At 43.5% G+C, this 27944-nt stretch overlaps 1 protein-coding gene across 5 annotated transcripts in view; it reads right to left on the bottom strand.

Moving 5' to 3' along the window:
* The window catches only part of DENND4A (DENN domain containing 4A), a 518288-nt gene that overhangs the window by 237770 nt on the left and 252574 nt on the right, over positions 1 to 27944 (bottom strand). For all 5 annotated transcript variants that reach the window (XM_069222901.1, XM_069222904.1, XM_069222905.1 and 2 more), the window contains exons 8-10: positions 18841 to 18899; positions 17062 to 17206; positions 11227 to 11402 (exon numbers count right to left, since the gene is read on the bottom strand). In XM_069222901.1, coding sequence (XP_069079002.1) covers positions 11227 to 11402; positions 17062 to 17206; positions 18841 to 18899 — 380 coding nt within the window. The remainder of the gene's footprint in view (positions 1 to 11226; positions 11403 to 17061; positions 17207 to 18840; positions 18900 to 27944) is intronic.

The raw sequence follows: 27944 nt of genomic DNA, 5'->3' as shown, positions 1-27944 counted from the left end.
TCACCAGAACACCGCTACGCCGAATCACGGAACGTGATTCGGCGGGCGGTGTTCTGATGACGGGGCGGTGGAGGTGGAGCAACCTCCACTTCCCCGCCGACCACCAGTATGGCTGCTGGCGGCTCTCCATACGAAAAAGGACGGATGGCTGCCAGCAGTCATAATTTGCAGAGTGGAAAACTGCCTGCACTGGCGGTCTTCAGCACGGCGGTCCCTCGGCGGTCTTTCCAAAAGACCGCCGAGGTTGTAATGACCACCTAAATGTTAGCATCCTTCATTTATTTGTTTAAAAAAAAACTTCCACACATCTTCCTTTTCCTGGCATGCAGGTGATGGCCCAGGAAGCTCCTTATCAAGATCTCAAATATAGTATTTACTCTCTCTATGAACTGTTCTTCACAAAATAGTGAATTTAGCTGCTGTTGCTATAAAAGACACTTTATTTTTTGAGGAATAATATACAACTTTTAATCAATAAAACACTGCTGACTTCTTTCAAAGTTGAGAGAAGGTTCATGGACTTGAATAAAAGTCTCTCTCGTATGCCAAGGGCATGGATGCGACGTGCTTTTTAAATCATAAGCTGACTATGAATGCACCTCCTAAATACAATCTGACCCCAACCCACTCAAACAAAACTTATAACATATTTAAATAATATATTTAGCATATTTTTAAAGGTGGCATAATGTGTCTAGAGTTAATGGACTTCCCATCGAGCCCGCAAGTTGTGTGGCAGGATGGCTCACAAAATGCTCCCAATAACCATCTGGTTTGATTGACCGCAAGATAAACTAAGGAAAACAAAAAAAGTAATTGGTGGGTTCTCTGAATTATTCTCAACCACCGATAATTACTCTGGGCCACAGACCATGCCATCATTTTTTTTACCCACTGTGGCACCTCAGACAGAACTAGCCACATGCAAATCAGTATTCATCCTGCTTCAATAGGAACAGTCTAGCCCTAACTGCCAGGCCAGGACCCTCTAATAGGAACATCAGCAAGCCCAGAGTGGTGTTGGTATATTTGGGTATCATCAGAAGGGTGCATTTTGAGTCTTATGGCACAATGAGCACAGGACTCACAATTGGGCATACCTGACGCACATAGACTGCCACACTAAAGAAAACAAAAAAGTGATGGGCAGATTAACTGAATTAAACTCAGCCATTGGTAAGCACTATGGGCCACAATGCAGTCCATCACTTTTTTTTTTGCCCACAATCCCACTTCAGAAAGGAAACAGCCCTATGCAAATCAGTCTTGCTCCTGGTTCAATAGGAACAGTCAAGCCCGAACTGCCAAACTAGGTCCCTCTAAACGGGAATACAAGAACCCCAGACCCGTTTCGGTCTACTTAGATCTAGTGAGTAGGGAGCAGCTTGAGCCCTGTGGCACGGTGCGCTCCAGGCCTGGGAATACTCAGCCCCATGTCTAGGAATACCCGTCGCATGAAGGAACACAAAAAGACAAATAAGTCAACTATCCTTAGCAGGCCTACAAACAGAGCTGTATGAAACTGTGTCATATTAAGATCTATTACCTACAGGGTGTAACAAAGGAAACACTTATAAAACACATGTTATTGTTCACAATAAAACTATTTATTTTGTGCATATGTATGCTCTGAAAACCTCAGCGTGTATTGTATCAAACACTGCTGAAAAAAATGATGCAGGCAACTCTGGTACATTTTTTAAGCTTTTGCTGGGTAATCAGGATGGAAGCAGAAAAGCTGTAGCCAGTGGTGCCTGCTCATTAAGATTTTAGTCTGTGCCAATCAGGGAGCAGCAGGGCTCCGGATGAGTCACTGCTACGGTCACATTTCTGGCCTTATCTGCACCTCATCTAAAGTAATTTCCAAGGGTCTTTCCAGTTGCGTTTGGTTCATTGGAAGGAGGCTGTGCAGAAGCAAATATTGTGTTCTACTGAAATGCGCGTTCACTGTCTGGCAAAGACGACTTCATAATGTGCCCCAAGCAGGGCTACCCCAGGGTGACTGGGGATTAACATCAGAAACAGAAATTCTTCATGTGAGAAACTCAATGTCCTCTGGCATGGCCTCCCTTTCTTGCTGTGCGTTTTTCTCCATAATTGCAACATTTCTTGCCCCCTGGGATCTCTTCATTCTGGTGAGCAGAATACATTAATGGACCTTTAGCTTATAAGTAGCCAAATGCCAAACCTTACACCAAGAAAAAGTCTTATATTAAGCACAGTAAAGTCAGGAGATATTACAGATTCCCTGTTAGAAATTGAGTTTCTGGTTAGCTAGGTTGTGCAACTAAGCCAGGCAGAACCCATCCACTCTATTTGGGGCGAGGGAGTTACACATCCAAGATAACCCCTGCTCCTCCCCTTGGTAGCTTGGCACAAGCAGTCAGGCCTATCCCAGAGGCAACGTGTAAAGCGAATGCACAACACACACAACACACGTGGCCCAATAAATACACCACAAAGGAAACAGACCACCAAGTTATGTGAATATAAACGGTATTGCACAAAACATAATTAGACCAAACACATGTCAGAAAAACCCTGCTACACAAGCAGTTGTCAGGACATCATACAGTTACTAATACTTTGCCAAAGTCAGCAGTAGTCACATAAAACACATAGGTTACTGGTTATCTTGCAACATATGCAGTAGTCTGGTTGTCATTTTTACCAAAGATACACGTCATGGCAAACACAATCATAAATGCCAACACAACATTATGAATGCCCATAAAGTGAAACATCAGAAACGCTCCTGGCGTTATCCTAACTGCACAATCATGGCTGCACCTAAGGGGAAACACCACCAAAAAAGAAGGCACATGTCACAGGAAACCCAAGATCATCCAGGGTTTATACGGAGGAGCATAGTCCACCCCGTTCACCATGGGAGCTCCTGCCCTCCTTACACCATCATTACGATAGTGCTGAGCGGCTTCGGCATGGACAGACCTCTGATGAGCCCCCTGTTAAACCAGAGAGCTTCGATGCTCCTGTTAGGGAGGCAGGGTGTTGGGGGGAGGAACAAAGGCACATGCAGCTCCAAAAGCAATAGGGAGACTTCTCTGGGTCCCCGTGTAGAGCCAAGTGCCTGGCACAAAACTCCGGCAGCCACTTGCGTCCACGCAAAATAGCTACCAAGTTCCACTAGCCTCGCGCTTAGCCACCTCCCATTGGGAGCGCACCCAGAGGCCACCTACCCCAGGGCTTTCCGGGTCACTGCTGACCTTTGCCAGAAGCAGGGAGGCACAAACCAGTTTCGCTAATCCACCGGGTCACGTGCCTCCTCTGAGCAAGGCTCCCAACTTGGGGGTGCATGGATCAGCCCTCCTGCTCCTCCAGTAGGAAGGTCCTCTGTTGTGCCCAGTTGCAGTCAAAGTTACTTCCTCCCCGGGCTCGGCGCCGCCTCTCCAAACCACAGCAGCCCCTCCAGACCCGCCTGGGTTTCAGTGGTGACTCTTCCAGGGAACAGTTCCTGGTTGTGCCCTGGGAGCACTGATCACAGCGTGGTCATCCGAGCTAGCTCATCTGCCCCCGTGACCTCTCCCACGATATGGCACAGTGCACTTTCCTGTGCCCGTGGGATGAAGAGCTCAAAGGCGGGAACGTGGAGCGCTCTTCACGCTCTAAAAGGGGCACAACACTTCAAGCGCTTTTCCTGCACCACAAGGGAAGATAGTTGCAGCGCTCAGCGCTGAAGGGCAAGAAGAGCTGCAGGGGACAGGGGCACCCCACCCAGCCCCTGGATACAGGAAAAGGGGGCACAGGGCGGTAGGATCCAAGCAAATATGCCAGCACAAAGGGTTGCAGACAGTGGCAGTTCCTCCTAGTGACTCAGCAGGTCACAGGTCAGCACAACAGCACCAGTCCAAAGGCAGCTTCTGGCAAGTCCTTCCAGCAGCATCCTGTGTCCAGTTCAGTAGTCCTTAAGTGTCTCTCCAACATGGGGGAAACCCCTTGTACTTATACTTATACTTATTTTGCACAACCTTTACAAAAGGCAGGAGAAGAGGTTCCAACCAGCCCTAACTGGTTCTAGGAGTCCCCCTCTCTCCTCCAGCACAGGCTGCAGACATCAGCGGGGGTAAATGAGCCCTTTGTGTGAGGCCAGGGCACAGCCTTTACAAATGCAGGTGTGCCCAGTCTCTCCTTCTCTCAGCCCAGGGAGAGCATTCAATATGCAGATTCACCTCTGTGACACCTCCAGCCTCCTTGTGTACAAGACGTCTGAAAAGTATGCACACAGCCCAGCTGTCACTCTGCCCCAGACGTGGATTGGAGTCACGCTGCAGAACAACAGTCATATGCACAGAGAAATGCCCACGTTCTAAAAGTGGCGTTTCTATAATGGTAATAAAGAAAAACACCTACACCAGTAAGCAGCATTTCTCACTACCATTACAACCATACCAAACATGCCTACGCCACTATTCATAGATTAGACAATACCACTAAGAAATATGTTAGGGCATTTCCAATGCAATCCTATGAGAAAGGCAGGACTCAGTAGTGAGAAACCAAATAGTTTGTTTGTCCCTACCAGGACATTGAGTACAAAAAAAACACATATGTCCAACCTTTTACTTACACAGCACCCTGCCCATAGGGCTAGCTAGGGCCTACATTGGGAGTGACTTATATGTAGTAAAAGGGGAGTTCTAGACCTGGCAAGTAAATTTAGATGCCAGGTCCCTGTGGCAGTAAAATGCACATGCAGGCTTGAGACAGGTTTGAGAGGCTAATTCTGTGGGTGGCGCAAGCTGCACTGCAGGCCTACTAGTAGTATTTAATTTACAGGCCCTGTGTATAGGGATACCTCTTTACAAGGGACTTACAGGTAAATTAAATGTGCCAATCAGGTGTACGCCAATTATACCAAGTTTAGAGGGGAGAGCACATGCTCTTTAGCACTGATCAGCAGTGGTAAAGTGCCCAGGGTCCTAACGTCAACAAAAATGGTCAGAAAAAAAATTGGAGGAGGAAGGAATATGTTCAGGGATGACCCTGTAAAAAGGGCCAGGTCCAACAGTCCCCTTTGTCGCAGAGTATAACAAAGCTCACAGAAAATGCCTACTAGATCACTGGCATTACTTGGTAAACTTTTCTGTGCTTTTGAGTGGCCAAACTCAAGAGGTAAGTATCAGTCTACTAGCAATATTACTTTAGGACAAGCAAGGAACGTAAAGGACGAACCCTGTTGTGGAACACCATAGTGGAGAGTGAGAACATCTGGAAAGAGAGAAGGTCAGGCCCTCCAGTTCTGGAAGCCCCCAGCCTGGAGCGTCTCTATCATGAAGATTTCAGCAGGATGGGAGAAAACATTAAATCTCAGCCTGCCTTGTTCACTGACCCAGAAATGAAAGAGGGCCTAGTAACAGGGGACGATAAATTGGAACTGCTTACGTTTTCAATAAACTTGTCTTGTACTTTAAAACAAAAAACAAAATGATCTAGAAGAAAACTAAATTCCTGATTCTACACATCATTAGAGAATGCGTCATTTCTTGCCCCCTGAGATCTCTTCATTCCGGTGAGGAGCAGACATTAATGGACCTTTAGCTTATAACTAGCCGAACGCCAAACTTAACACCAAATATAACTTTTATTAAGCATGGTGAAGTCAAGAGAAATTACACAGTCCCCTTTGTCACAAGGAGTAACAAAAGCTCACTGAAAATGCCTACTAGTTCATACTTGTCTGTGCTTTTGAGTGGCCGGACCCAAGTGGTACGCATCAGTCTACTAGCAATAATATTTTATGACAGGCAAGGAACCAGACCACAGGTAAAGGACGAACCCTGTTGTGGAACACCATAATGGAGAGTGAGAACATCTGGAAAGAGAGAAGGTCAGACCCTCCAGTTCTGGAAGCCCCCAACCTGGAGCGTCTCTATCATGAAGATTTCAGCAGGATGGGAGAAAACATTACATCTCAGCCTCCCTTGTTCACTGACCCAGAAATGAAAGCGGGCCTAGTAATAGGGGAAGATAAATTGGAATTGCTCACATTTTCATTAAACTTGTCCTGTACTTTAAAAGAAAAAAATGATCTAGAAGAAAACTATATTCCTGATTCTACACATTACCATAGAATGCTCTCTCCCAGTTCCTCCTTCAAGGGTAAGCTCATAGCTAGGCAGACTTTGCTTTGGGGGTGGGTAAAAGTCAGGAAATCCTGACTGCTAATAACCATAACAGGATAGCTCATACACTGACAAGATATACGCATGGGGAGAGCCTATATATGAGGAACCGTTTCCTCTGTAACAATCACCACTGAAAAGTCTAAAGAGACAGTCTTGCATGTTTTTGTGTCTTATTAGGCTACAAGAGCAACCCTTAAACCCATGGGAACCCGTATATGAAATCAAATTTTGGCAACAATGGTTGTCATTTGTATAATTCAAAAATAGAATAATCAATTGGGTGGCTAAATAACCTCATGCAACTAACGCTACATGAGAAATAAAACACAGCAAACCCCCATAATCTCTGCGTCAAAAGGACTTTTATATCTAGAAAAATCAACAAAATATACATAGTAACATAAATCCAAAGTAACAAAAAATGCACAGTGTGTCCTCAGTGCAAAAGCTCAAATCTAGCACAAATACAAAATGTTTACTAAGTCCAGACCAGCTAATGGCTTAGTAACAAACAACTTCATAGGATTTATACACATCAGAGTTCAGTAGTTTCTAGTTTGTTAACTATGTCGAAAACGTTTCAACGCTTAAATGAACTATAAGGGGCTCATTAGGACTAGGAGATCAGAGACATCAAAAAGCCCCATAATGAAATGGGAATGAGGTCAAAGGGGGAGTTGAATAAAGCAAGGTGGAATGCATAAGCACACCTTTGTGCAAGAAGTTAAATTTATCATATTCATTCATGGAGATAAAAGCCAGTGTCTTAGTGCTGAATCCTTCGTATCACGGAATATACATCTGTAGAAACTCAAACAGTAAGAAGCAGGCTGCGGGTCAATGCCCCTAACAAACAATGTTGACCGAGAACATAGCTGACAAAGCGGGACCACAAAGAACCACGAAGAGCCACAATGAGCCACAATGAGCCAGTTCTCTGTCTGGCTGACTTCTCCAGCAACAAACTGCAAATCAAAATTTTAGTGGGAAAAGCTACTCCATTAATCACTTTTGAGTCTAATATGTCCGATAGGACTTCTGTAATTTGTCCTAGACCCAACTTAATTTATACTTAATCATGAATTTTCATTTCTCAACATACTGATTTAGGACAATACTAGGTGTTCTTGTGTTAAGTATCCAAGCATATGATTCTTTTAAAACACATTGATATTTCTTTTTTAAATTGGATTGCCTGGATTTTGTTTATTCGTTGTGTTTAGGACAACATTAATCTCACCCTGGACAAAGGAAACACACCTAATTATTCTAGACTTATTGCTGGCCAGGTGGAATGGTTGACCATAACAATTTATTCTAAAAGCTGGAGCAGTTAATGGGTTTTCGAGATCAGGTCCTGAAAGGATTAAACTCATTCCTAATCAACAGATGTCAAGTGGTGAGGAATGGAAACTAGTCTCAGAAAGTCACAGTGGCTTCTGGTTTTTCTCAAGATTTGATTTTAGCCCTTGCCCCGTTTAATATTTATACGGAACACCTCATTCTGATTCTCCTCATCATCCATCATCAGCTAAGAGCGCACAGTGCAACATCACAAAATAAAATGTATTTTATTTGGTGATATTCTTATGTGCGCCCTAAGTGGTAAGGTTTTGCCCAGACGTGGGTCCCTTGCTCACTACACCACTGGATCCAAGCTACCCTGGCTGATGAGGGGTGACACCCCAAAAACGGTTCCAGTATGCTTGTTTCCAGTCCAGGGAAGAGCTGGCTTGGCAGATCGGGCTGAAAAGTTCCCATGGGGAGCAGGGTCAAGACTGATTTGCATATGGCTGGGTCCACACTGTGATGACCTGACAAGCAAAATAACAATGAATTAAACCCAGATCTGTGACTGGGGGTGAGTGTTTGAAAAGTTTCAACACTCCGTCCATCATTTTATTTTGTAGTAAGCCACAGGAACCAGGTGTACCTAGGGCCTGTCAATCAAATGCTACTAGTGGGCCTGCAGCACTGATTGTGCAACCCATCTGAATAGCCCTGCAAACATGTCTCAGTCTTGCCATTGCAGTGTCTGTGTGTGCAGTTTTAGACTGCCATGTCGACCTGGCACGTGCACTCACTTTCCAGGCTCAAACCTTCCCTTTTATTACCTGTAATTCCCCCGTAAGGTAAGCTCAGGGCAGCCACATGGGTAGGGTACTGCATACTTAAAAGGCAGGACATGTACTGGTGTGTTTTACATGTCCTGATAATGAAATACTGCTACATTTGTTTTTCACTATTGCAAGGACTATTTCTCCAATAGGGTAACATGGGAATTACCTTGAAATATCTTTTAAGTGTAGGTCCGTGTTCGGAGCAGATAGAGATATGGAATTTGAGGTATCTGAAGTCAAAAATTTTAAAATACATCTTTGTTGAAGCTGGTTTATTAATTTTAAGTTAGAAAATGCCACTTTTAGAAAGTAGGGATTTTCTTGCTTAACCATTCTGTGCCTCTCCCTGTCTGCTGAGTATTCGTCTGGGTCAGGATAGCAGTTGGACTGTTTGTGCATTCACTCTAGAGAGTCATATAAAGGGAGCAGAGGTGTGCCCTGCATTTCCTGATGGCCCATAACCAGGCTGATGGGTCTACCTGAGCTAAAGTGGTAGGAGCTGACACTTGCACCTGAATAGGGCCGTGCCTGTCCTCACACAAAGCAGTCTCCAACCCCCTGGAGTGTGGACTAGGGCAGGGAAAGGCAGGGTCTAGTGCACCACAAAGACTTCTCTTTGAAGTTTGCCTACTTCAGAGACAAAAATGGGTATGAGTACTGGACCTCGGACACCACATAGTAAGAAATCTTCTGGACTGAGGAAATTCTGCCAGAAGAAGAGCTGGATGCTGTAGGAGGGGCTGCCACTCTGCCTGTTGCTTTGTTGTGCAGGCCTGCTGCTTCTGTCCTGGGAGTAAAAGGACTGAACTTTGCTTTCTACATCCTGCTTCCAAAGGTTACTTAAGGGCTTGAGACTTCACCTGCCGGTGCCTGGGCTCTCTTGATGAGTCCTTACTTGCCAAAGTAGTGACAAATCCAGTTCCTGGGCCCTTGGGAGTGAGTTCTGGTTCAACAAGGAAGAAAACAGTACATCGACTTCCAGAACAACTTCGGTACTAGCGCCGCTATCTGACCACGTACCACCCCATCTCCTCCTCTGCAAACGTAAGGAACCGACGCCTCACCTCCCCTACCTAGCAGTAAGGAACCGATGCCTCACCCCCCGGTGGCAGTAAGGAATCAACGCTGCACCAGCTCCAGTGATGCCTCACCTCCCCAATTCCATGCAACAACTTTGTTTCCTCATCGTTTTCCAAGGTACTGTAACCGGGGTCTATACAGCTTCGTGACCGACAGCTCTTCCTCGTGTGTGGCACCAGACTGTTGGAAGAGACTCCGTCAAGCCATTGGGATAGCCCCAGTTGGAGCTATTGTGTTTCTAAACACTATACTACATTTAATCTTTGAAAAGTCTGATTTTTACGTGTGTATGTTGATTTTTGTCATTTTGCTCTTGTTTTACTCAATTAAGTATTGGCTATTTTATAATCTGGTGTGGGGTACTTTTGTGGCGTTTTCACTGTGTTACTGTGCGTGTGTACAAATACTTTACACATTGCGTCTGAGAAAACCCTAACTGTTTGAGCCAAGCTACCAAGGGGGTGACCAGGGGTTACCTTAGCTGTGTGATTCCCTCACCCTGAGTAGAGTGAGGTGCCCTACCTGGACAGGGCACAAACCTCTGCCAACTAGAGATCCCATTTCTAACACTGTCCTCATTTCATGGTGCTGCAACACAGCCTGACCTTTCTACCCTAGTGGTTCTTAACCTGTGGTTCAGGGACACCTGGGTGTCTGCGAAGCTTACTCAGGGGAGTATGTGTCTACTTGGAATATTAAATAAAATTAACAGATTAATAAAGTTGATGTAATGAGGAAGCAAATTTTTAAATTAAAAATATTAAAACATTTTGTAAATGTGAAGGAATTTAAAACTGGAGATTAAAAATTAAGTTCGAATCCTCCAAATAATTTGTGGGAGCAGTGTCAGTGCGTCGAACAGAATATACCATAGATGATGGGCGGCCTCAATTGAATGCTAAAAAGCTACAACCTTCCTATTAAAATTCTTTTTTTTTTGTTTTGTTTGTGAGTTAAGGAAAACATTTCATAACGTTATGTATTTGCTTGATGAATGCCTGTTTCTATATTTTTGTGTATTTTTTTAGTTTGAAATCATCAAAAAAGTTAATGCCAGGGTGCCTGGCTTCCAGTAATAACTCAGTAGGGGTCCTCGGATTCCAGTAATGATTAAGTGGGTGCCCAGAGACATCAAGGGGTTAAGAACCACTGCTCTACTTTTGCGAGGAAACCCATCCTTTTCTCCGTCGGAACAGTCCAATTTAACCAGTTCCTAAATTAAATGCCTCCTGAACCTAAGCTGGTAGCTTAAGACCAGATCAGTTTTTCTGCTGTTGCTATGAATTCCTTTATGTATATCGTCTATAGTAATTTCTATTTTAACTTTCCACGAGCCATGGCATATTGTATGTCAAAATTAGCCTTTGTAATACTTCATAATACCATAAAAGTACAAGTAAGCAGTACAAGATGGGTCAAAAATAAAATAGAAATATTTTAATGTACCGTCCTCAGATTTCTGCCGAAGGGAAGCATTTGACTTCTGCACAATTTGAGCCATAATCCCATACTGCAGGTCCGACTCAACGTAATTTAGCTGGTGAAGTAGCCTAATGACTAAAACGGTTTCAATCCATAGCCACCAAAGTATTCACAGCTGACAAAGTAACTTACAAACTCACACATAAGCAATATTTCTCTGAAAATTTTCGGAGACAAATAAACAGAAAAACATGAATGCTTGGGTGAAATGTTTTTCTCACTACTTACCCGAAGTGGGATCTGGTCTTCAAAATAATAACCAAGTTTATTGTTAACACGTTTAACCCAAACAGATAGCTGGCAACTAAAAGACATGTCCCTCTGACAACTTAGAGCACAGCTGAGAAAATACTAAGTCTTTCAATAACAGCAAGAAAGCGATCGCGCCAAATACTCACTGGGAAATGGTGTTGGTATCCAGGTCAATGCAGCTGACATCATGTGGTGGGTCGTAGAGATCAAAGTAGCGCGAGTCAATCCCCACGATGAACGGACAAGGGGCACTCAACACATCTGCCAACGCCAGTGGGCAGAGAGGGATATACGGGCAGGGCCAATGGAAAGGAAATATCATCTTCAGAGAGAGAGAAATGGGAGTAGAAACAATCTAACATCACTTGAATGTGCATTTATAAACCTGCATACAGCCACAGATGATGACAAATTACTCCATCACGCTATGTTCGCGGTCTGCATTTCACGTACGGGGGCTTATGGCCCCCCTTGCCGAATTCTGTAGTTTTATTAAGAAGGAGGGACAATACAAGTCTCGTTTTTAAATAGATACTGCTGTATTGTAATGTTCATTCAAAAGACAAAATAAATGAATAAAATTGAGGTCCTGGGTATGAATTCAGCTTACAGTGGGTATTTCAATTACTTAAGTTCTTGAGCGCTGGCTGATCACTATGAAGCCTGCTGAACCACTGCTTGTAAGACAGTGCACATCTTCCAGGCAAATGACCCAGTCAACGCTCATGTAAATTTGGTTTACGTTATCGTGGTCACTAGTCTACCTGATTACCACCTACTCCAACATTACCCTTCCTATGTCGCACAATGATAGGGTCATCAAACTAAAAACTAGACTTTGTTAACTTTGGAACACAACATTGTACATTTGTGGCAAAGTCCTCAAACAGTTTTAAGGCTTGTCATCTAAGTCACTGCCAAAGAGGCTGGCCCACTAACGCACCCTAAACACTCTCACCTTGCCTTTGACAAAAGAGATACTAAATTCAATTTTGCTGAGACCAAGCCATGTAGTGTGATTTACAACGAAGGGGCAACTGTAAACAATAATTTTTGGTGTGTTAACATAAAGACCAAATCAGGTGTTATCCTTCTTTTAAAAGATAGTTATGATTGGCTCAGCAAGTGACGCTTGCAATACATCTAAATCAGTTTTCACTGCAGACCTGATAATGAAGAGTGGGGTTCAAGTACTTCAGGGGGTTCACTGGCCCTGGGCACAAACATATGGGTACAGTGGAACAAATAATTTTACAAATGTCTGTGGGCAACTTACTCAAAGTACTCAATGCAAGTTAAGAGTGAATCTGAATACTTTCACAAGGAAAAAATATAAGTTCATTGTCTTTTACACATTAGATGTGTAAAGCCAAAAGTACCATTACGTTTGGAATCTCTTGTACAGAGATCTACTACGCAAATGGAAAAGAAGCACCTCAACCATCAAACAATGTGCCTGGACAGAAAAGCTATTTTAATCCCTATCCAATTACATTTATGATTAGCCCACAAAATCTGCATAGCTTCTGGAGAGTGCATGGGAGGAGAATATTTGGATGGTAATGTTGACTGCTACTGTGACTTCATTGCATTTGGTGTCCAGTAGGTGTTTGATGCTTAAATTGGCAAAACTGAGCTGTCTAGGGTCCGCAACATTAGTAATAGTTATGTGGCGGAAAACAAAACACCAACCCCCAATGTCCCAGTGCCATGGGCACCTGCGGTATATAGTAGCAACAGAACATCTGAATTCCGAGTCATGTTGGGCCCATAAAGGTGAATATCTATCGAAGGGACACACAAACACCTTTTGCCTGCTGCACCTACTTGTCCTAAACATATTTTGATGATCCGGGGGACCAACAAAGATAACGGAAGAACTGTTTGTAAAATTTCAATATATGGGAGAACGTTTTCCACAATATCCTGGATGAAACAAACTGGTGTTAGATCATGTGCAGAGCTGAACCTTGGCCAGGTGGGAATGGTGGGGGCAGGGGCGTGATTTCAGGAAGTTATGATTCATATTTTCCTTCAAAAATGTTTTTGTTGTGACCTGAACTATGTGTCTGATGTACCTTTTAATTAGCCAACATAAATCTATTTCAATATAGATGTTATAAAAAAAATCTCTTTTTAAAATAAATTGATAAAATTGAGCTCTCACTTGAAGGTGAGCTCAAGGGGCATTGCGATCAACAACAATCTAGAACCTAAAGTAGAGAAAACAAACTTACAGTTTTGACAGATGACTTGCAAACGTCAAGTTTGATCTTTAACAAAGTCAGGCTTCCAAATTTGGAGATCTCTCTATTGGATGTCAGTCGACCAAGCACATTCTTTATCTTTATGAAGAACAAGTTACATGTGTTGGTTAATGCCTTATCTGGTAGAGACTGGTGCTAGCCGCAGATTCTTAAACTTAGAATATTCCCCAGGCGTCAGATTGGATCAAAACAATCTTGAGCAGTATATCTGCAAGCCAGTAGGTTGTGCCAATCGGCTCCGCATCAGTGTTGTAGGAGTTGTCTACCCCAGATGTGATGTACACAGTGCCTATAAAGGCGCCACCCATGTGGGCTGACATAAATCTTTTTATGTGACTAAGTCTGCCCCAGTAGCAGGGAGCCACATCAAATAGCTGAGTGACCAGTGTGCAGACACAAAGGGACCTTTTAGGTAGAGGAACCGGATAGCAGACTGTCGGTAAGGAATCTGTGCCCCAATTTCGTTTCTACCAGATAAGACGTTACCAAACGCAAATAACATTTTCACCTGATAACAGACTCCTAGCAGCAGATTCCGTATACTAGAATAGATACCAAAGCATTACCTCGCCGGAAGAACTGACTCAGACCAAAAAGTCCTTGGAGACCGAATGGCCAAAGTGCCCGTCACAAGAGACCTGGCTGTCAGGGTAGTAGTGTTTGGTAAACATATTCAAAGATGCCCACATAGCAGCCTGACAGATGTTCAGGACAGGAACTCCACAAGCTATTGCAGTAGTCGCAGCTTTGGCTCTGGTGGTGTGAGCGCGCAAACCCTCAGGAGGTTGCTACTTGGCTAATGCATAGCAGATCTTTATACAAAGTAAAATCCATCTGGAGATGGTACTTTTCTGCACTGCCTTCTCCTCCTTCGCTCCAGTGAACGCAACAAAGAGATGATTGTTCACCTGTTGGTCTTTGGTGAGATGGAGATAGAATAATACACTTTTTGAGTTTAAATAGTGGAGTCTTTCTCTTCCTCCTTGGAGAGGTGATACAAAACAAAGAAGGCAGGTAGCGTGATGGTTTGGCTGATGGGGAAAGGTGTTACCACCTTCAGCAGAAAACAGATATTGGTTTGAAGAATCTGTTTGTCTGGGAAGAAGCCGGTGCATGGCGAGTGAGCAGAAAGAGCCTCTAGCTCGTTACCCCTTCTTGTCGATGTGATGGACACCTAAAAAGAATGTCAGAACATCCAAATATGTTGCTCCAGTGCAGCTTTTATTAGTTTCAATATGCCAAAAGGAAACCAGCCAATGCGTTTCTTTCACCATTCGTGAACTTCAACAGGGCTTTTTAGTGGCTTCAAGTTCTGTGGTGTCATGATTAAGAATAAGTCAAATAGTACTCGCAATTTCTGACTAAAGACATGGGAGGTTTCGTAGGACAGCAGCTGCAGTCCTATGAAGCGGCCCGTTCTAGGTGGAAATACAGAGGATTCCCCTTGACAAAGTTCCAGAAATTAAACCTCCCATGTCTTCAATCAGAAATTGCGAGTACTACTGGACTTATTCTTAATGCGCGAGCACTGGTCCGATTGTCCTTGAAGAGCTTAGGTGCTTGAGAGCTGAATCAGCACTGTCGTCAAACAGATGAATGCAGAAGGGCATAAGGGGTGCCTGGACAACCCAGAGAACCCAGTCTGAGAAGTCAGTTCATCTCAGCGAGGCATGGCGACGAAGCACCACCAACGAAGCAATCTCTCTACCCAAAAAGTCTGTCATGTCCAGTCTTTAGCATAGAGTCAATTTTGCTGCAGCCCTTGAGCCTGAGTCAGAATGGCTTGCACCTTCTTCTGACAAGTCTATGGGCAGCACTTGAGCAACTGAGTCCCATACTGTGTGGGTATACTGGCAGAAGAGGCACACAGTGTTCAGTGACCGAAGTGCAAGGCTGGTGTAACTCTTGGATTCCCTACCCAGTAGGTGGTAGGGAAAGCACCAGGGTTAACTTTGGACATTGAGGTCTGTACCACAAGGCTGTGAGGTGCTGGGTGAGGAAACCTGGATCCCAAGGAGTAGGGCTGTGGCGGAAGGCGATCGTCCTTTAGGCAGGTGTGCCTGTGCAGGGCTTGGCCCAGGGCCTAAACAGGAGATCAGTGAGGGCACCATTGAAGGGGAGGAAAGGGGTTCCTTGTGAAATACCCCGGGTTGAAGCACTTCTCTCAAGACAATGGTATTGACCTAAACTGTGGGCAGCGCAAGATCAAGGACCTCTACTACCTTCTGCACCACCATGACAAAGGACACCACTTCCTCCATAGTGACACCAGGTGGGCCCAGGTCCTTCTAAGCCACCAAGTCCTGGCACGGACTTCATCCAGTTGTGAGAAACCAGGTGCTTCAACACTCATTCCAGGACTGCTTTGGGATTCATCTTACCTTAGTCAGGACAGGCCGTGGAGTCGTGGTCTGGCTCAAGGCACCATAAACAATCCAAGTAGGGGTCTGTTACCGACATTTGCCTGTCGCAGGATCCACAGGGTTTAAAACCCTCGGGAATCTTAGGGGACATTCCCTAAAACACACTGGGAGTGAAAGCTCCAAGTAAAAAAAAAAAATCTGTCAAAATCGACTGAGGTAGCTTTTCTGGATTCACACTGGTGCAGAATGAAAGGAACTTCCGGCTTGGATGACGCCTACAACGCTGAGACGTTCAATACCACTTACTGGAACGCAAAGGTACTGCTCAAGATTTTCCAGATCCAGTCTAATGTCTGAGGAATATTCCAAAGTGAGAAATCTGCAGCTGGAAGTCTCTATCAGATGAAGCCCCTTTAATTACTGGCTGCCGTTAAGAAGTATTAAACTGAATGGATTTCCTTCAGATGAATTGGATTCATGCAAAGCAATGAGATGAATCATCATTAGAACTATACATCAAAACTAATTGCTCAAATAAATAAGCCTCTTTAGGAGTGAGAAAGTCTTTTGGATGAGAGACTAAGCCTTCGTCAATTTACAAAACTGCACTTTGAAGTCAGATTTGGAGATGGTTAACATTAACATGTTTGATGGCTGACAGCATATGAGTTCACTGTATCATGCAACAATAAACATATTGAACAGAAATACAATCTGAAAGAAGTGGACCTTTTTTTTTTTTTTTTAACAAAAACAAAACAGAAAAATAAAAACAGAAAAAATAGCAGTCATTCACTATCACTGAGATATTCATGGCGGAGGGAGCAAAGAGGAACCCAAGAGAGCAAACAAATACTTTTCATTAGCATTCAAAAAGCTGAGAAAGTGCACCTGAAAGACGAAGATATTTCACACAATATCGTGGTTCTAGATATCCTCCAATGATGAGTAGAAAAACGAAACACAATGGGGTTAGCTCAGGAACCAGAGTGGGTGGTTTTTGATGTTATTAGAACCAAAAACAAAACAGCTATCCATTATGATAAAATAGTGATATAGATCTGTCTTCCAAACAGGCATGCCAACATATAAGTGATATATTTTGTGGGCTTTGGAGAAAAGAATGACAAGGTCAAAGGAGCAGTGTTAAGAGATCCTTGCATCACTGATAAAAATATTTAATATAGTGGCCCCTGGTGTAGTGACTGGCAAAGTCTTGGATCTTATGTAGCGGCAGAGGACCAGTATTCCACAACATCGTTGACATACAATGAAACAAATGTGCTGAGATTACCGATGAGAAACAAGAATATCCTTTTCTTCCCCTAGTAGATGTAAAATATTAACTTACAGAAACCAAGGCTTCAGTCACACTAGTCAGGACAGATGGCCGTAGAGAATGGATAAGAATTTTGTGTTCAGTAACTGCGAACACTAGCAGCGTAACAGCGTTCTCCGGGCCAAGGTTCTGTAGAAGTGTAGAAAATTTACCCCCACTGAAGGAGAAATAAATAAGGATTACCACACGGCACTGTACCAAAGTTACATGCAGTATAAATGTGTCTTTCATTCGCTTTTAAAAACTCAATAACTCATTAAAACACAGGCGTAGGAGATGCAACAGCGTGGATGGTAGTTGATTCTGACAAGACTTGGTGATGTACAGGGGATTCTTTGTAACACTGTTCTCTGATGGCATGGGACCAACTCTAATCACATGAGGTTACAGGCTGATAAAAAGTGGGTCAGTGCACTGAGATGAAAGATGTCTAGCTGTGGAACTTAGCTGTGTTGGCTTAAAAGGCTTGTTTTGAAGCACGTACGTTATTCATTTTGTTTTTTAATGATAATGCACAGCTCTGTAGCAGTGCAACGGTTTCAACTATTCAAGAATTCAGGTCTTTCTCAATTGCTAAATTTTGATCACTGCATTTATCTCCAAGCACGAGTAAGGCATGGTTCAAGATGCACATTGTAGGGGTTGGCAGTGGATAAACGGGATTGCATGTGAGGTCTGATAAGGCAACAGACTCTCTGCACGAAGGGGAGGGTCCTTAGACCAAGATCCCAATCAGAGAACTGACTGAGTGCTTGTGAGAGATGGCCCTAGCAGAAACGCAGCAGTGAATGGGATGTCTTGACAGCAGTCCCTCGGTCAGTCTCTTCAGGGCTCCTAATTCATGTTGCAGTGAGCAGGTATAAGTCAAAGGAACGGAGTCAGGAACATGGCAGCCGACAGGACTGCTTCACAAGGAAACACATTTAACAAGTGTTCCCAAATGGATAACACTACATACAACAATGCCCTGAGAGGAAAAAACAGACCATTATTCATACATCTTAAAACAACATAGGTGAAAAATAGAAAAACAATGTATTCATATAAATATATATTCATTCATATACAAATACATCTAAAGGACACCCCATCTAATAGACAACACACCGAAAGATAGATAGTGTGAGAGAAAGTGCTCGTGATAAATGACAGGAAAAAGAAATAATAAATATTCAGTTAAATCCAAAACCTATACAAAAGACATTAAAAACAGTCGGTTGCTTCTTTTTTTGCTGTATTGACTCCATTCCAAATCCTCTCAGAATCTAAACCACTTCCTTCAGTCCTCCAAGGAACCTATGCAGAAACCAATCCGAACTGTGACATATACATCGACGTTTCGACCCCTCAATATCTTGGGCCAAATCTCAGCTCCACAATGGGTCTTCTTCAGCACTAACTGATGAGTCCCTTAATATATCCTCTGACTCCGTCACTTTTATACTTATCTACTTGTCAGGAGATTGAATCTGTTTATAAATTACAATTTATCACCATATACCGGGTTACTGATCAACTCCATGTATTCTTCATCGTGTATGAGCCCTCGTAAGACGGATCGTTAAAAGATGTTTCACTACCATTAAAAACTTGTCATTCAAAATAAAGACATAATTCCAATGGTATTTGGAATGTAGGAAAATTTGGAAACAATTGCAAACAGAAAACAAATTGCTCTTGAGTGCAAATTATCCAATTAAACGTAATCCAATTTAAACATAATTCACTGCGTTAAAGCATAAATTTTACCAAATTAAATTGCAAATGGGAAACGCAGTAGCAAACACTTACCTCAGTGGGAGAGGAGATGAAACAGGCTGGCTAAGAACCAGACTATCATGAGGCGAGAGCTATGGAAAAAGGATGTTATGTTATGCACTTTTAATATACATGTTTATTCAGAAACGCAAAAACTATAACAGTACCCACAAACATTCATTTTGACAGAAAGTGATACCGTAAAGACCAGCAAAATTATGTTAGAGCATTTAATCAATATTTCGAAAGACAACGGAGAAACAATGATTTTCAGAGGGGAAATGCAGTGACTTCCCAGAAGGAACTTTACCGTATTCTTCAATTTACCCCTTTATCAACAAAGGAGGTACAGCAGACGATTGTAAAGAATGCACTTTATACAAGCATTGGGGCCTGTAAAAGCTGCATGGTTACTCAAAATACTTCTGGAACCATTAACATGTACAGGGTAATTCCTTTAAGTGATAAACGTAAATCTCTAACTTGCCGAATAGTGGGTCCTTATTACTGGAAAGACTTTTAAAAAATATCACTGTTACTTGATGGAAGTGATGAATCCAAGTCAAACGTACCATTGGCATAGCCTTAACAAGTTATACTTCCTTTGGGGAAGTTTAACTTTGAATCTCAGAGACAGAGTACAGCCCACTGACCTGTATTTCAGACTTTCAAACTATTCTGCATTTTTGTTTGACCACAGTGGAGTTCAAAAGACATGAGGTGCATAAGAGGTATATTGGGAGGATTTTTCTGTTCGATAGTGATCGCTGGGATTCAGATGTCACAGTGTCCCAAAGTATGAGACATGACCTCGGTTTCCTTAGTAATAGACTCCAACCCACTAAGCCCTAAAAAAAAAAAAAAAAAAAAGATAGAATAGCAATGGTGCTGGATAATGGTATAATGTCAAAGAGGCATAAATGGCCAAACTATTCCTGGCATTAGCCTATCGATTTCAGGTCCGTGGAAGTGTCAGAGTTCGATGAAGCATAAAATCCACCTGGAAACTGTTCGCTTTGTTAATACTTTCCCTTTCTCAGCCCAAGAAAAAACGACAAATAGTTGATATCTGATCTACAGTCTCTAGATCATTCCACATAAATGCTCTAAAGTTGCTCTGAGATCAGTTCTGTGCAAATGCTTCTCGTTGTATGGCTCTGACAGGCATAAAAAGATTAAGGCAAGTTAGGCACTAGATGAAAGTGATAACGTAGTTGGATTATTAGAATTACCTTGTCCAGAAGGAAGAACACACTTGGAGGTTTGACTTATTAGCTCTGCAAATCACCAGCAATTCTATCTGAAATTATGATCATACAGAGTAGTTCTAAAGTGAGTAGATGTAACATAAAAAGGGCAAATACTCAAATGGGGATTCCAAATTGTTCCACACAGACATAAGGTATGGCATAGTTACAGCAAATATTCACTAAACTCTGCAAAAAGTACAAGACAATAGAAATACTGAAGAGCTTGATTAGGATTAAAAACAAAGATGACTGCAAGCCACATTCAGCTGTTGGGCCATAGACTGCCTGCAGGAGATATATCTTACAAATGAAGAGCACACCAAATCTTTGTCCCTGAAGCCTGAATATAACAATTTCACTATTTACCCAACTACAATATAACTCAGTTAGTTCATCCGCAAGAGAATTACACACTAGATTCTTTCTTTTGAGATCCAGGACTGAAGTCCTAATATTTGGATGAGAACCGGTCTATCCTAGCTGGACCTCACTTGAAGATTGTTTTCATGGTGTGCACATGCTGTGTTCTAAAACATCTGAATTGAGCAGATATTGCTCAATTTGGGGAATTGGAACCAACTCTTATTTGTGAAGTCTGATATTATGCAATAGTGCGTTACTCTTACTGCTGAAGAGGCATAGTGAAGCCAAAAGACCCACTCCTGGATGAGGGCAGTCCCCTTCAGTCCATGATGCACAACTAGTAGCACTTCTTGTCATGACAGAGATCCATCAATTGGATGCACACTGGGATGGGTATCCGGAAAGGGACCATCTGATGAAGTTTTTCCTTGTATCTGACAGATACTAATCTGCTGACTGTATCTGTGTATGGTGAATTCCTGCCAAATGATTCTCTAAAAAATGGATTTATTTTCTGGACTGCGGGTTGAGGCATAGAATAACATGGTAGGGCTGAAAAATGCAAACTCAAACATGGTTGAATTATTCCCCTGCATTTTTGTTTTGAATCCTACACCCTAGTAAGACCAATTAAGTAGTTTTCAAACAGCAGATAGTTTTTAACTCTGCTCTAACTCCATCTGGTTTGACTGTGAAACATACTTATCCATTAAACACATACTCACACAGGGACAATAGGAGCACCCCTTTAGGGTGGAAGCCCACACTAGTATAGACTCTGACTACTGTGTTGAGCATTCCTATGACGAAGAATGCCAGTAATAGGGGAGTAAGGGCTTCCTTCCTTAAAACACAGGGTTTTTACAGGGCACATTCTAAGTAGGGATAGAACTTGACCATAAGATCCTTAATTCCTTCTTGCGTTTCTGTTGTTACTTGTGTTTGCAGTGACACAAATCCTAGAGCATGGCCACAATTTGCTTGAGCCACTCCAAAAAGAATTCTGCTTCCCTTGAAAAAGGCTTGCAGAATTGCATGGAATATCCATGACGTTTACTTGAAAGAATCCATGAAAACCCTGAAGATCTTTTTCTATGGTTATGAACTTGGCCATCTAGTCCTCTGTGCGAAATGTGCTTCACGGCATCTGGTATTTTATTAACTGGGCAAAGGGCCATACATATTTTCTGATTAAGTTGTTTGCAACTAGATCTGGGCAAACGTCTATTTCCATGTCACTTGACTTGAGAGGCCATTCAGCTCAACTCGAAGAGCAATTAGGCTTTTGTGCACCCCCTGAACATGGAACTGCTTTATTGGTCCTTTTAATACTTCTAGAACCAGTGCTTAGTCTGTTTTTTTTTTTTTTTTTTACAAACAATCAAAATAATACTAAGTGCCAAGGACCTCGTCAGGAAGCCATTACAGTTTGTACCACTCATTGTCCCTGCCAGCGCTGCAATAAAACAATTAAAATAAAATAAAAATAAAAACACACCTACTAACCATCACACTCCTGCAAGTGTGACAATTCAGACTTTCCAACCCCCCCAACCCCCGAGCTACAAGAATAGTTTTATTGGTACATATTAGTCATTTTTAATGCATATTAAAGTAATAAACAACTGTTGTTGTGTCCTTTTTTTAATATCAGAAACAGCATCACCATTTAGTAGACTGTCAAAAGTCCTGGTGTTGGCACTTAAGTGCAAGGGCTGAGCACCGAAAACCACCAGCTCAAATTAAGCACCGCTTAGAACCATGTTAGCAAAAGAAAATACAGCAGACAGCAATATCCGTGGCAAGCATGTGGGGAAGATGCAGTGACCATGCGTCCTCTTAAGAAGCAAGTAATTTCTTTACCTTTTAAACCAGCACTGCCCTGGGGTGGAGGAGGATTTTCCTGACACCGCAGGCCATTACAGGCTAAGTCTTACAAGCGGTGTGTGGTTTCCAAGAAAAGCACCACAAACTCATGGTAGAATTCTGGACCCTTCTTGGGCAAGGGACAATTTTGGGGGGTCTGTAGGTTATCGAATATTTGTAGAGAACCTGCAAATGGTTTGAACGTAGTAAAAATAAAAGTTCAGTTGGGTCTCTGCACTGCTACTTCGCAATCTTCCACATGGCTGGTGATACCTGGTCCCAAGAAATACCTTTGCTGAGGTAAAACCTTTTCTGTCTCTTGTATTACTCAGTCCATGTCCATAGAAGAAATAGCAAATGTGTTTGTCTTTACTGCAGTTGATTACACTTGCCCCACCAATCTCTCAAGGGGTGGGGTGGAGATACAAACATTATTGGGGTTAGAAAGCACAGCTGTCTTTCCTTCCTTCATCTGTCCCTGAACAGCTTACTTTGGGGAGAGTTTTCCCATTTTACAGAAAATAGGTTCCATTAGCACATTAATAAATAGAAGCAGCAGTTAGGTTACTTGAGCATTGCGAAGATCACTTTACAAATTTAACTTCACTTGTGAAGTTGATGAATGGAGATCTAGGGGCTCCAGTGCTTTTTGCATAATTACTAAAAATGACATTATCACACAGTTCAGAGAAATCTTTCAAGGAGGCGCCCAATATACTGGATTTCTTCATATCCCAAAATCCTTGCTGCATCCATGTTCGATAAAATTGTCATACTCATCATCAATTCCAAGTACTTGAAATTGATTCAAGTAAATTTCTGAGATACGAAGTGCTTTACTGCCAATAAATCATTCATAATTCATTCATCGTTGGCGTACACATGCACAATTGCTAGTGTTGTGACTGAACTGGACTGCATGCAACTGCTAGGGCCAAGCTGGCACTGTGGTCTTTGCGAAGAGTGCTAAGAGGTTACACAATCTGAGACAATAGCTGTTACAGAGGACGTACCAAAGGTCTCCACCTATAGGGCCATATCTTAAAAAACTTTACATATGAATTTCTACAAAACATCAATTTGTGCAGGATCTGCAGCTGTGGAGGAGAAGGGCAGGCCTCAGGTTCAAGATTCCAATCTTCTCTGAAAAGAGGGTAAGGATCACTCATTTTTGTATTTTTTGTAGTTTGTACTGTGTGTGGTGAAAAGGAGAACTTTCTCAGGTTGAACATAATCACTTTTGAGATTATTGTCTAGTGGGCCAGAATTTATTTTACCTCACTCTCATGTCTGGGTACAGCAGAGATCATTTACTAAAAGAACAAGTTACTTACCTTCGGTAACGCTTTTTCTGGTGGCTACAGTAGCTACGTGTGGATTCCTCACCTTATGAATTCTCCCAATGCACCAGCATTCGACGGAAACTTTCTTCCCAGCTGTTCGCGTCGACGAAGACGTCACAATTGCACGGTTCCGCACATGGTTCCGCACGTGACTCTGTCTGACGTCATCGTGGCAATAAGAAGTCCTCGCCGGCGAGCTGACGTCAGTTTTACCGTTTTTTTATGTGCCTTTGAGGCGGACAGGTGAAAACCGACCTCACAAAAGCACACCTATATATATTTATACATATTGCAATTCAGATACAATATTAACACAACATTTATTCATATAAAGAATAATCAATAACGTATATACCTTTATAATAAAGACGTTTTGGTAAGACCAGACAGGCAACGGGGAGGCGGGTGGGACTGTGAGGAATCCACAGGTAGCTACTGTATCCACCAGAAAAAGCGTTACCGAAGGTTAGTAACTTGTTCTTCTGATGGATACAACTACCTGTGGATTCCTCACCTTATGAATAGAGTCCCAAAGCAGTAGTGCACTCGGAGGCGGGTGCTGACCGGTCACACCAACAAATCCTGCAGCACAGAACGTGCAAAATGGCCGTCCCTCATAACTTCCGAATCCAAGCAATGATGCTTCACGAAAGTATGGAGGGAAGCCCAAGTTGCTGCCTTGCAAATATTCACTACAGAAACACCTCTAGCCAATGCCAAAGTGGCAGACTTAGCCCTGATGAAATGAGCTCTAATACCTGCAAGGAATCTTCTTTGCCAATGAATAACAGATCTTAATGCAAAGAATGACCCACCTGGATATGGTTCTTTTTATGAACAGCTCTGCCTTTCATCTTGCCCACATATCTAATGAAGAGTTGGTCATCCAAACCAAAGTCCTTTGTTCTTTCAACATAAAAACTGAGAGCCCTTCTCTGGTCTAAGCAATGGAGTCTTTCTTCCTCTTTTGAAGGGTGAGGAGGAGGATAGAAGGATGAAAGAGTAATAGACTGCCCCATATGGAAGGGAGTGACAACCTTAGGAAGGAAAGCCGCCCTGGTTCTCAGCACCACTTTGTCAGCACAGAATGACATCAAGGGGGGTCTGACACGAACAGCCTGAAGCTCACTCACACGCCTAGCAGACGTGATAGCAACAAGGAAAACTGTCTTTAAGACCAACAACCTTAAAAAACAAGAATGCGTAGGTTCAAATGGTGAACACATTAAAAAAGTCAAAACCAAATTTAAATCTCACTGAGTTATGAGAAACGGAGTGGGAGGAAACTTATTAGTTAGGCCTTTCAAAAACTATATGCAATTTGACCAAGAAAGGTTGATCAGGAAGGCACAGAAAGGCCGACCACGCCAATAAATAGCCCTTGACAGTCGCAACTGCACGTCCCTTTTGTGCTAAAGTAAAGGTAAACATCAGAACATCTGACAAATGGGCTTTCAAGAGACCAATTTGTCTCTCTCCACACCAAGTCACAAATTTCATCCATCTGCCGGCATAAACAGTCTTGGTGGAGTGTTGCCTGGCCGATAAGATGACATTCACCACTTCTGGCGGGAGAGAAAAAGAACTCAGATTACCCCATTCAATCTCCAGGCATGTAGGTGCAGGCTCTGGAGGTGGGGGTGTAGAACCTGCCCCTGCGAAAGGAGGTCTGCCCTGAGAGGGAGACAGAGCGGAGGGCACAGTGAGAGTTGGAGAAGGTCTGTGTACCACACCCTTCTCGGCCAATCCGGAGCTATGAAATGACTTGAGCCCGGTCTTGGCGAATCTTCCTCAGAACCCGAGGAATTAAGGGTATGGGAGGAAACGCGTAAAGTAAATGGTCACACACCAAGACATCTGAAACGCGTCCCCCAACGCTCCTTGCACCGGATACTGGAGGCTGCAGAACGACGGGCAGTGCGTGTTCACATGAGTGCCAAACAGGTCTATCTGTGGAAAACTCCACATCCGGAAGATGTGAAGGACCAGATCCGGATGGAGACGCCACTCGTGATCGGCTGAGAAATTCCGACTTAGACTTTCTGCACATACGTTGAGAACTCCGGCCAGATGGTTTGCTACTATGCAAATCTGATGGTCCTGGGCCCAGGACCAGAGCCGCAGAGCCAAGCTGCAGAGAAGGAATGACCATACACCTCCATGCTTGTTGAAGTACCACATCGCGGTAGTGTTGTCCGTCAAGAATTGAACTGACTGACCGCGAAATGACGGGAGGAAGGCTTTGATAGCCAGACGTATCGCCTGCAATTTTAACAGATTGTTGTGAAACATCTGTTTCACAAGAGACCAATGACCTTTGATCTCCAGGTACCCCAGATGAGCACCCCACCCTGGAGTGGAAGCATCCGTTATGACCGTGGCCACTGAAGGTGGTAGACAAAACTGCCTTCCTTGGGAAAGATTGCTGTCCACAGCCCACCATCTTAGATGCTTTGCGGTGTCTATGGAGAGCGTTATCGACTCTTCTAGATCTCCTTTGTGTTGAAACCAATGCTTGTGGAGGCACCATTGGAGAGCCCTCATGTGCCAATGTGCATGAGTGACCAACAGAATGCAAGAAGGGAACAGACTGAGCAGACGTAGGACCTTGAGGACTGGAACAACCGCTCCATTTTGAAACATCTGAATCAACGCCTGAATGTCCTGGATCCGCTGAGGTGGAGGATAGGCCTGATTCAATGTTGTATCCAGTACTGCCCCTATGAACAGGAGGTGTTGAGAGGGCTCCAGATGAGACTTGGGCAAGTTTACTGTAAAGCCCAGACTGAACAACAACTGAGTTGTCATTTGGAGGTGATGCATCACAAGATCTGGGGTCTCGGCTTTGAACAGACAATCGTCCAGGTAAGGGAATACTGATATTCCCTTCCTTTTGAGATTTGCTGCAACCACCGCCAACACCTTCGTAAAGACCCGAGGTGCGGAAGTAAGACCAAAAAGAAGGAACGCAAACTGGTAGTGTTGTGACCCCACCACAAACCGGAGATACTTCCTGTGTGACTTGAGAATGGGGATATAAAAGTAAGCATCCTGCAAGTCTACAGACACCATCCAATCCTCTTTGTTCAACGCCAGAAGCACCTGCGCTAGAGTCAGCATCTTGAATTTCTCCTGTTTGAGGAACCAATTCAAAATCCTCAGATCCAGGATAGGCCTCAATCAACCATCCTTCTTGGGAATCAGGAAAGATCTTGAACAGCAACCCTGACCCCTTGTCTGCTCTGGAACCAACTCCACTGCGCCTTTTGATAAAAGGACTTGAACCTCCTGCTGCAACAACAGGAGATGATCTTCTGAACAAAACGAAGGACAGGGAGGGATGGGAGGGGGAAACTCCCGAAAGGGAAGTGCATACCCTTTCCCCACAATATTTAGTACCCAGGAGTCCGATGTGACTAACTCCCACTCGTGGAGAAAATTAAATAACCTTTCCCCTACGGGAGAAGCATGACTTAAAACGGATGGAAAACTAGGGCTGCTTTCCTTGTTGTGCTCTCCAAGAGGATGAGGCAGGGTGCTGCTGGGTGGCTCCTCGTGTCCTAACCCTCCCCCACCCTCTAAAGGACCTATATGGAAGGTTGGCAGACTGTTGAGTCATGGATTGAGGTCTTCCACGACAAGTGGCTCCAAAGCCAAACCCCCCTAAACCTCCGAAAGGATCTGAAAGGAGTGGATGTGGAAGCTTGCAGTCCCAAAGACTTCGTTGTGGGCCTACTATATTTGAAGCGCTCTAAGGAAGAGTCCACTTTGGCCCCAAATAACTTTTCACCCTCGAAAGGGAGGTCCAGTAAAGTTGTCTGGACATCTGCTGAAAACCCAGAAGACCTTAGCCACGCATGTCTCCTGGTGGTGACTGAAGTAACCATCTCCTTGGCCACTGAGTATGTAGTATCCAGACCAGGCTGGATGATCTGTTTGGCCACAGCCTGGGTGTCCAACAGGAGCTCATCGAACTGCCCCTGCATATCCTGCGGCAAGTTAGGCTCTACAGCTCTAGCCGTGTCCATCAGGGCGTGTGCATATCTACCAAACACACAGGTAGCATTGACTGATTTTAGGGCCATACTACAAGAAGAGAAAGTCTTCTTAGCCGCTTTCTCCATCCTCTTGGACTCCCTGTCCGAAGGAGTGACAGGAAAAGAGCCTGGTGCAGAACAAGCCAAACAAGAAGCCTGGACCACCAAGCTCTCAGGAGTCGGATGCTGTGACAAAAATCCTGGATCCCCAGGAGCAACACTGTACTTCCTTGCAACAGGTCTGGACACAGCTGGCGATGTAACAGGCTTTCTCCGGA

The sequence above is a fragment of the Pleurodeles waltl genome, chromosome 3_1 (assembly GCF_031143425.1).
Source record: "Pleurodeles waltl isolate 20211129_DDA chromosome 3_1, aPleWal1.hap1.20221129, whole genome shotgun sequence".
NCBI classification, from domain to species: domain Eukaryota; kingdom Metazoa; phylum Chordata; class Amphibia; order Caudata; family Salamandridae; genus Pleurodeles; species Pleurodeles waltl.
The sequence above is the reverse complement of the archived record's forward strand: the minus strand, read 5'-3'. Positions and strand labels throughout refer to the sequence as shown.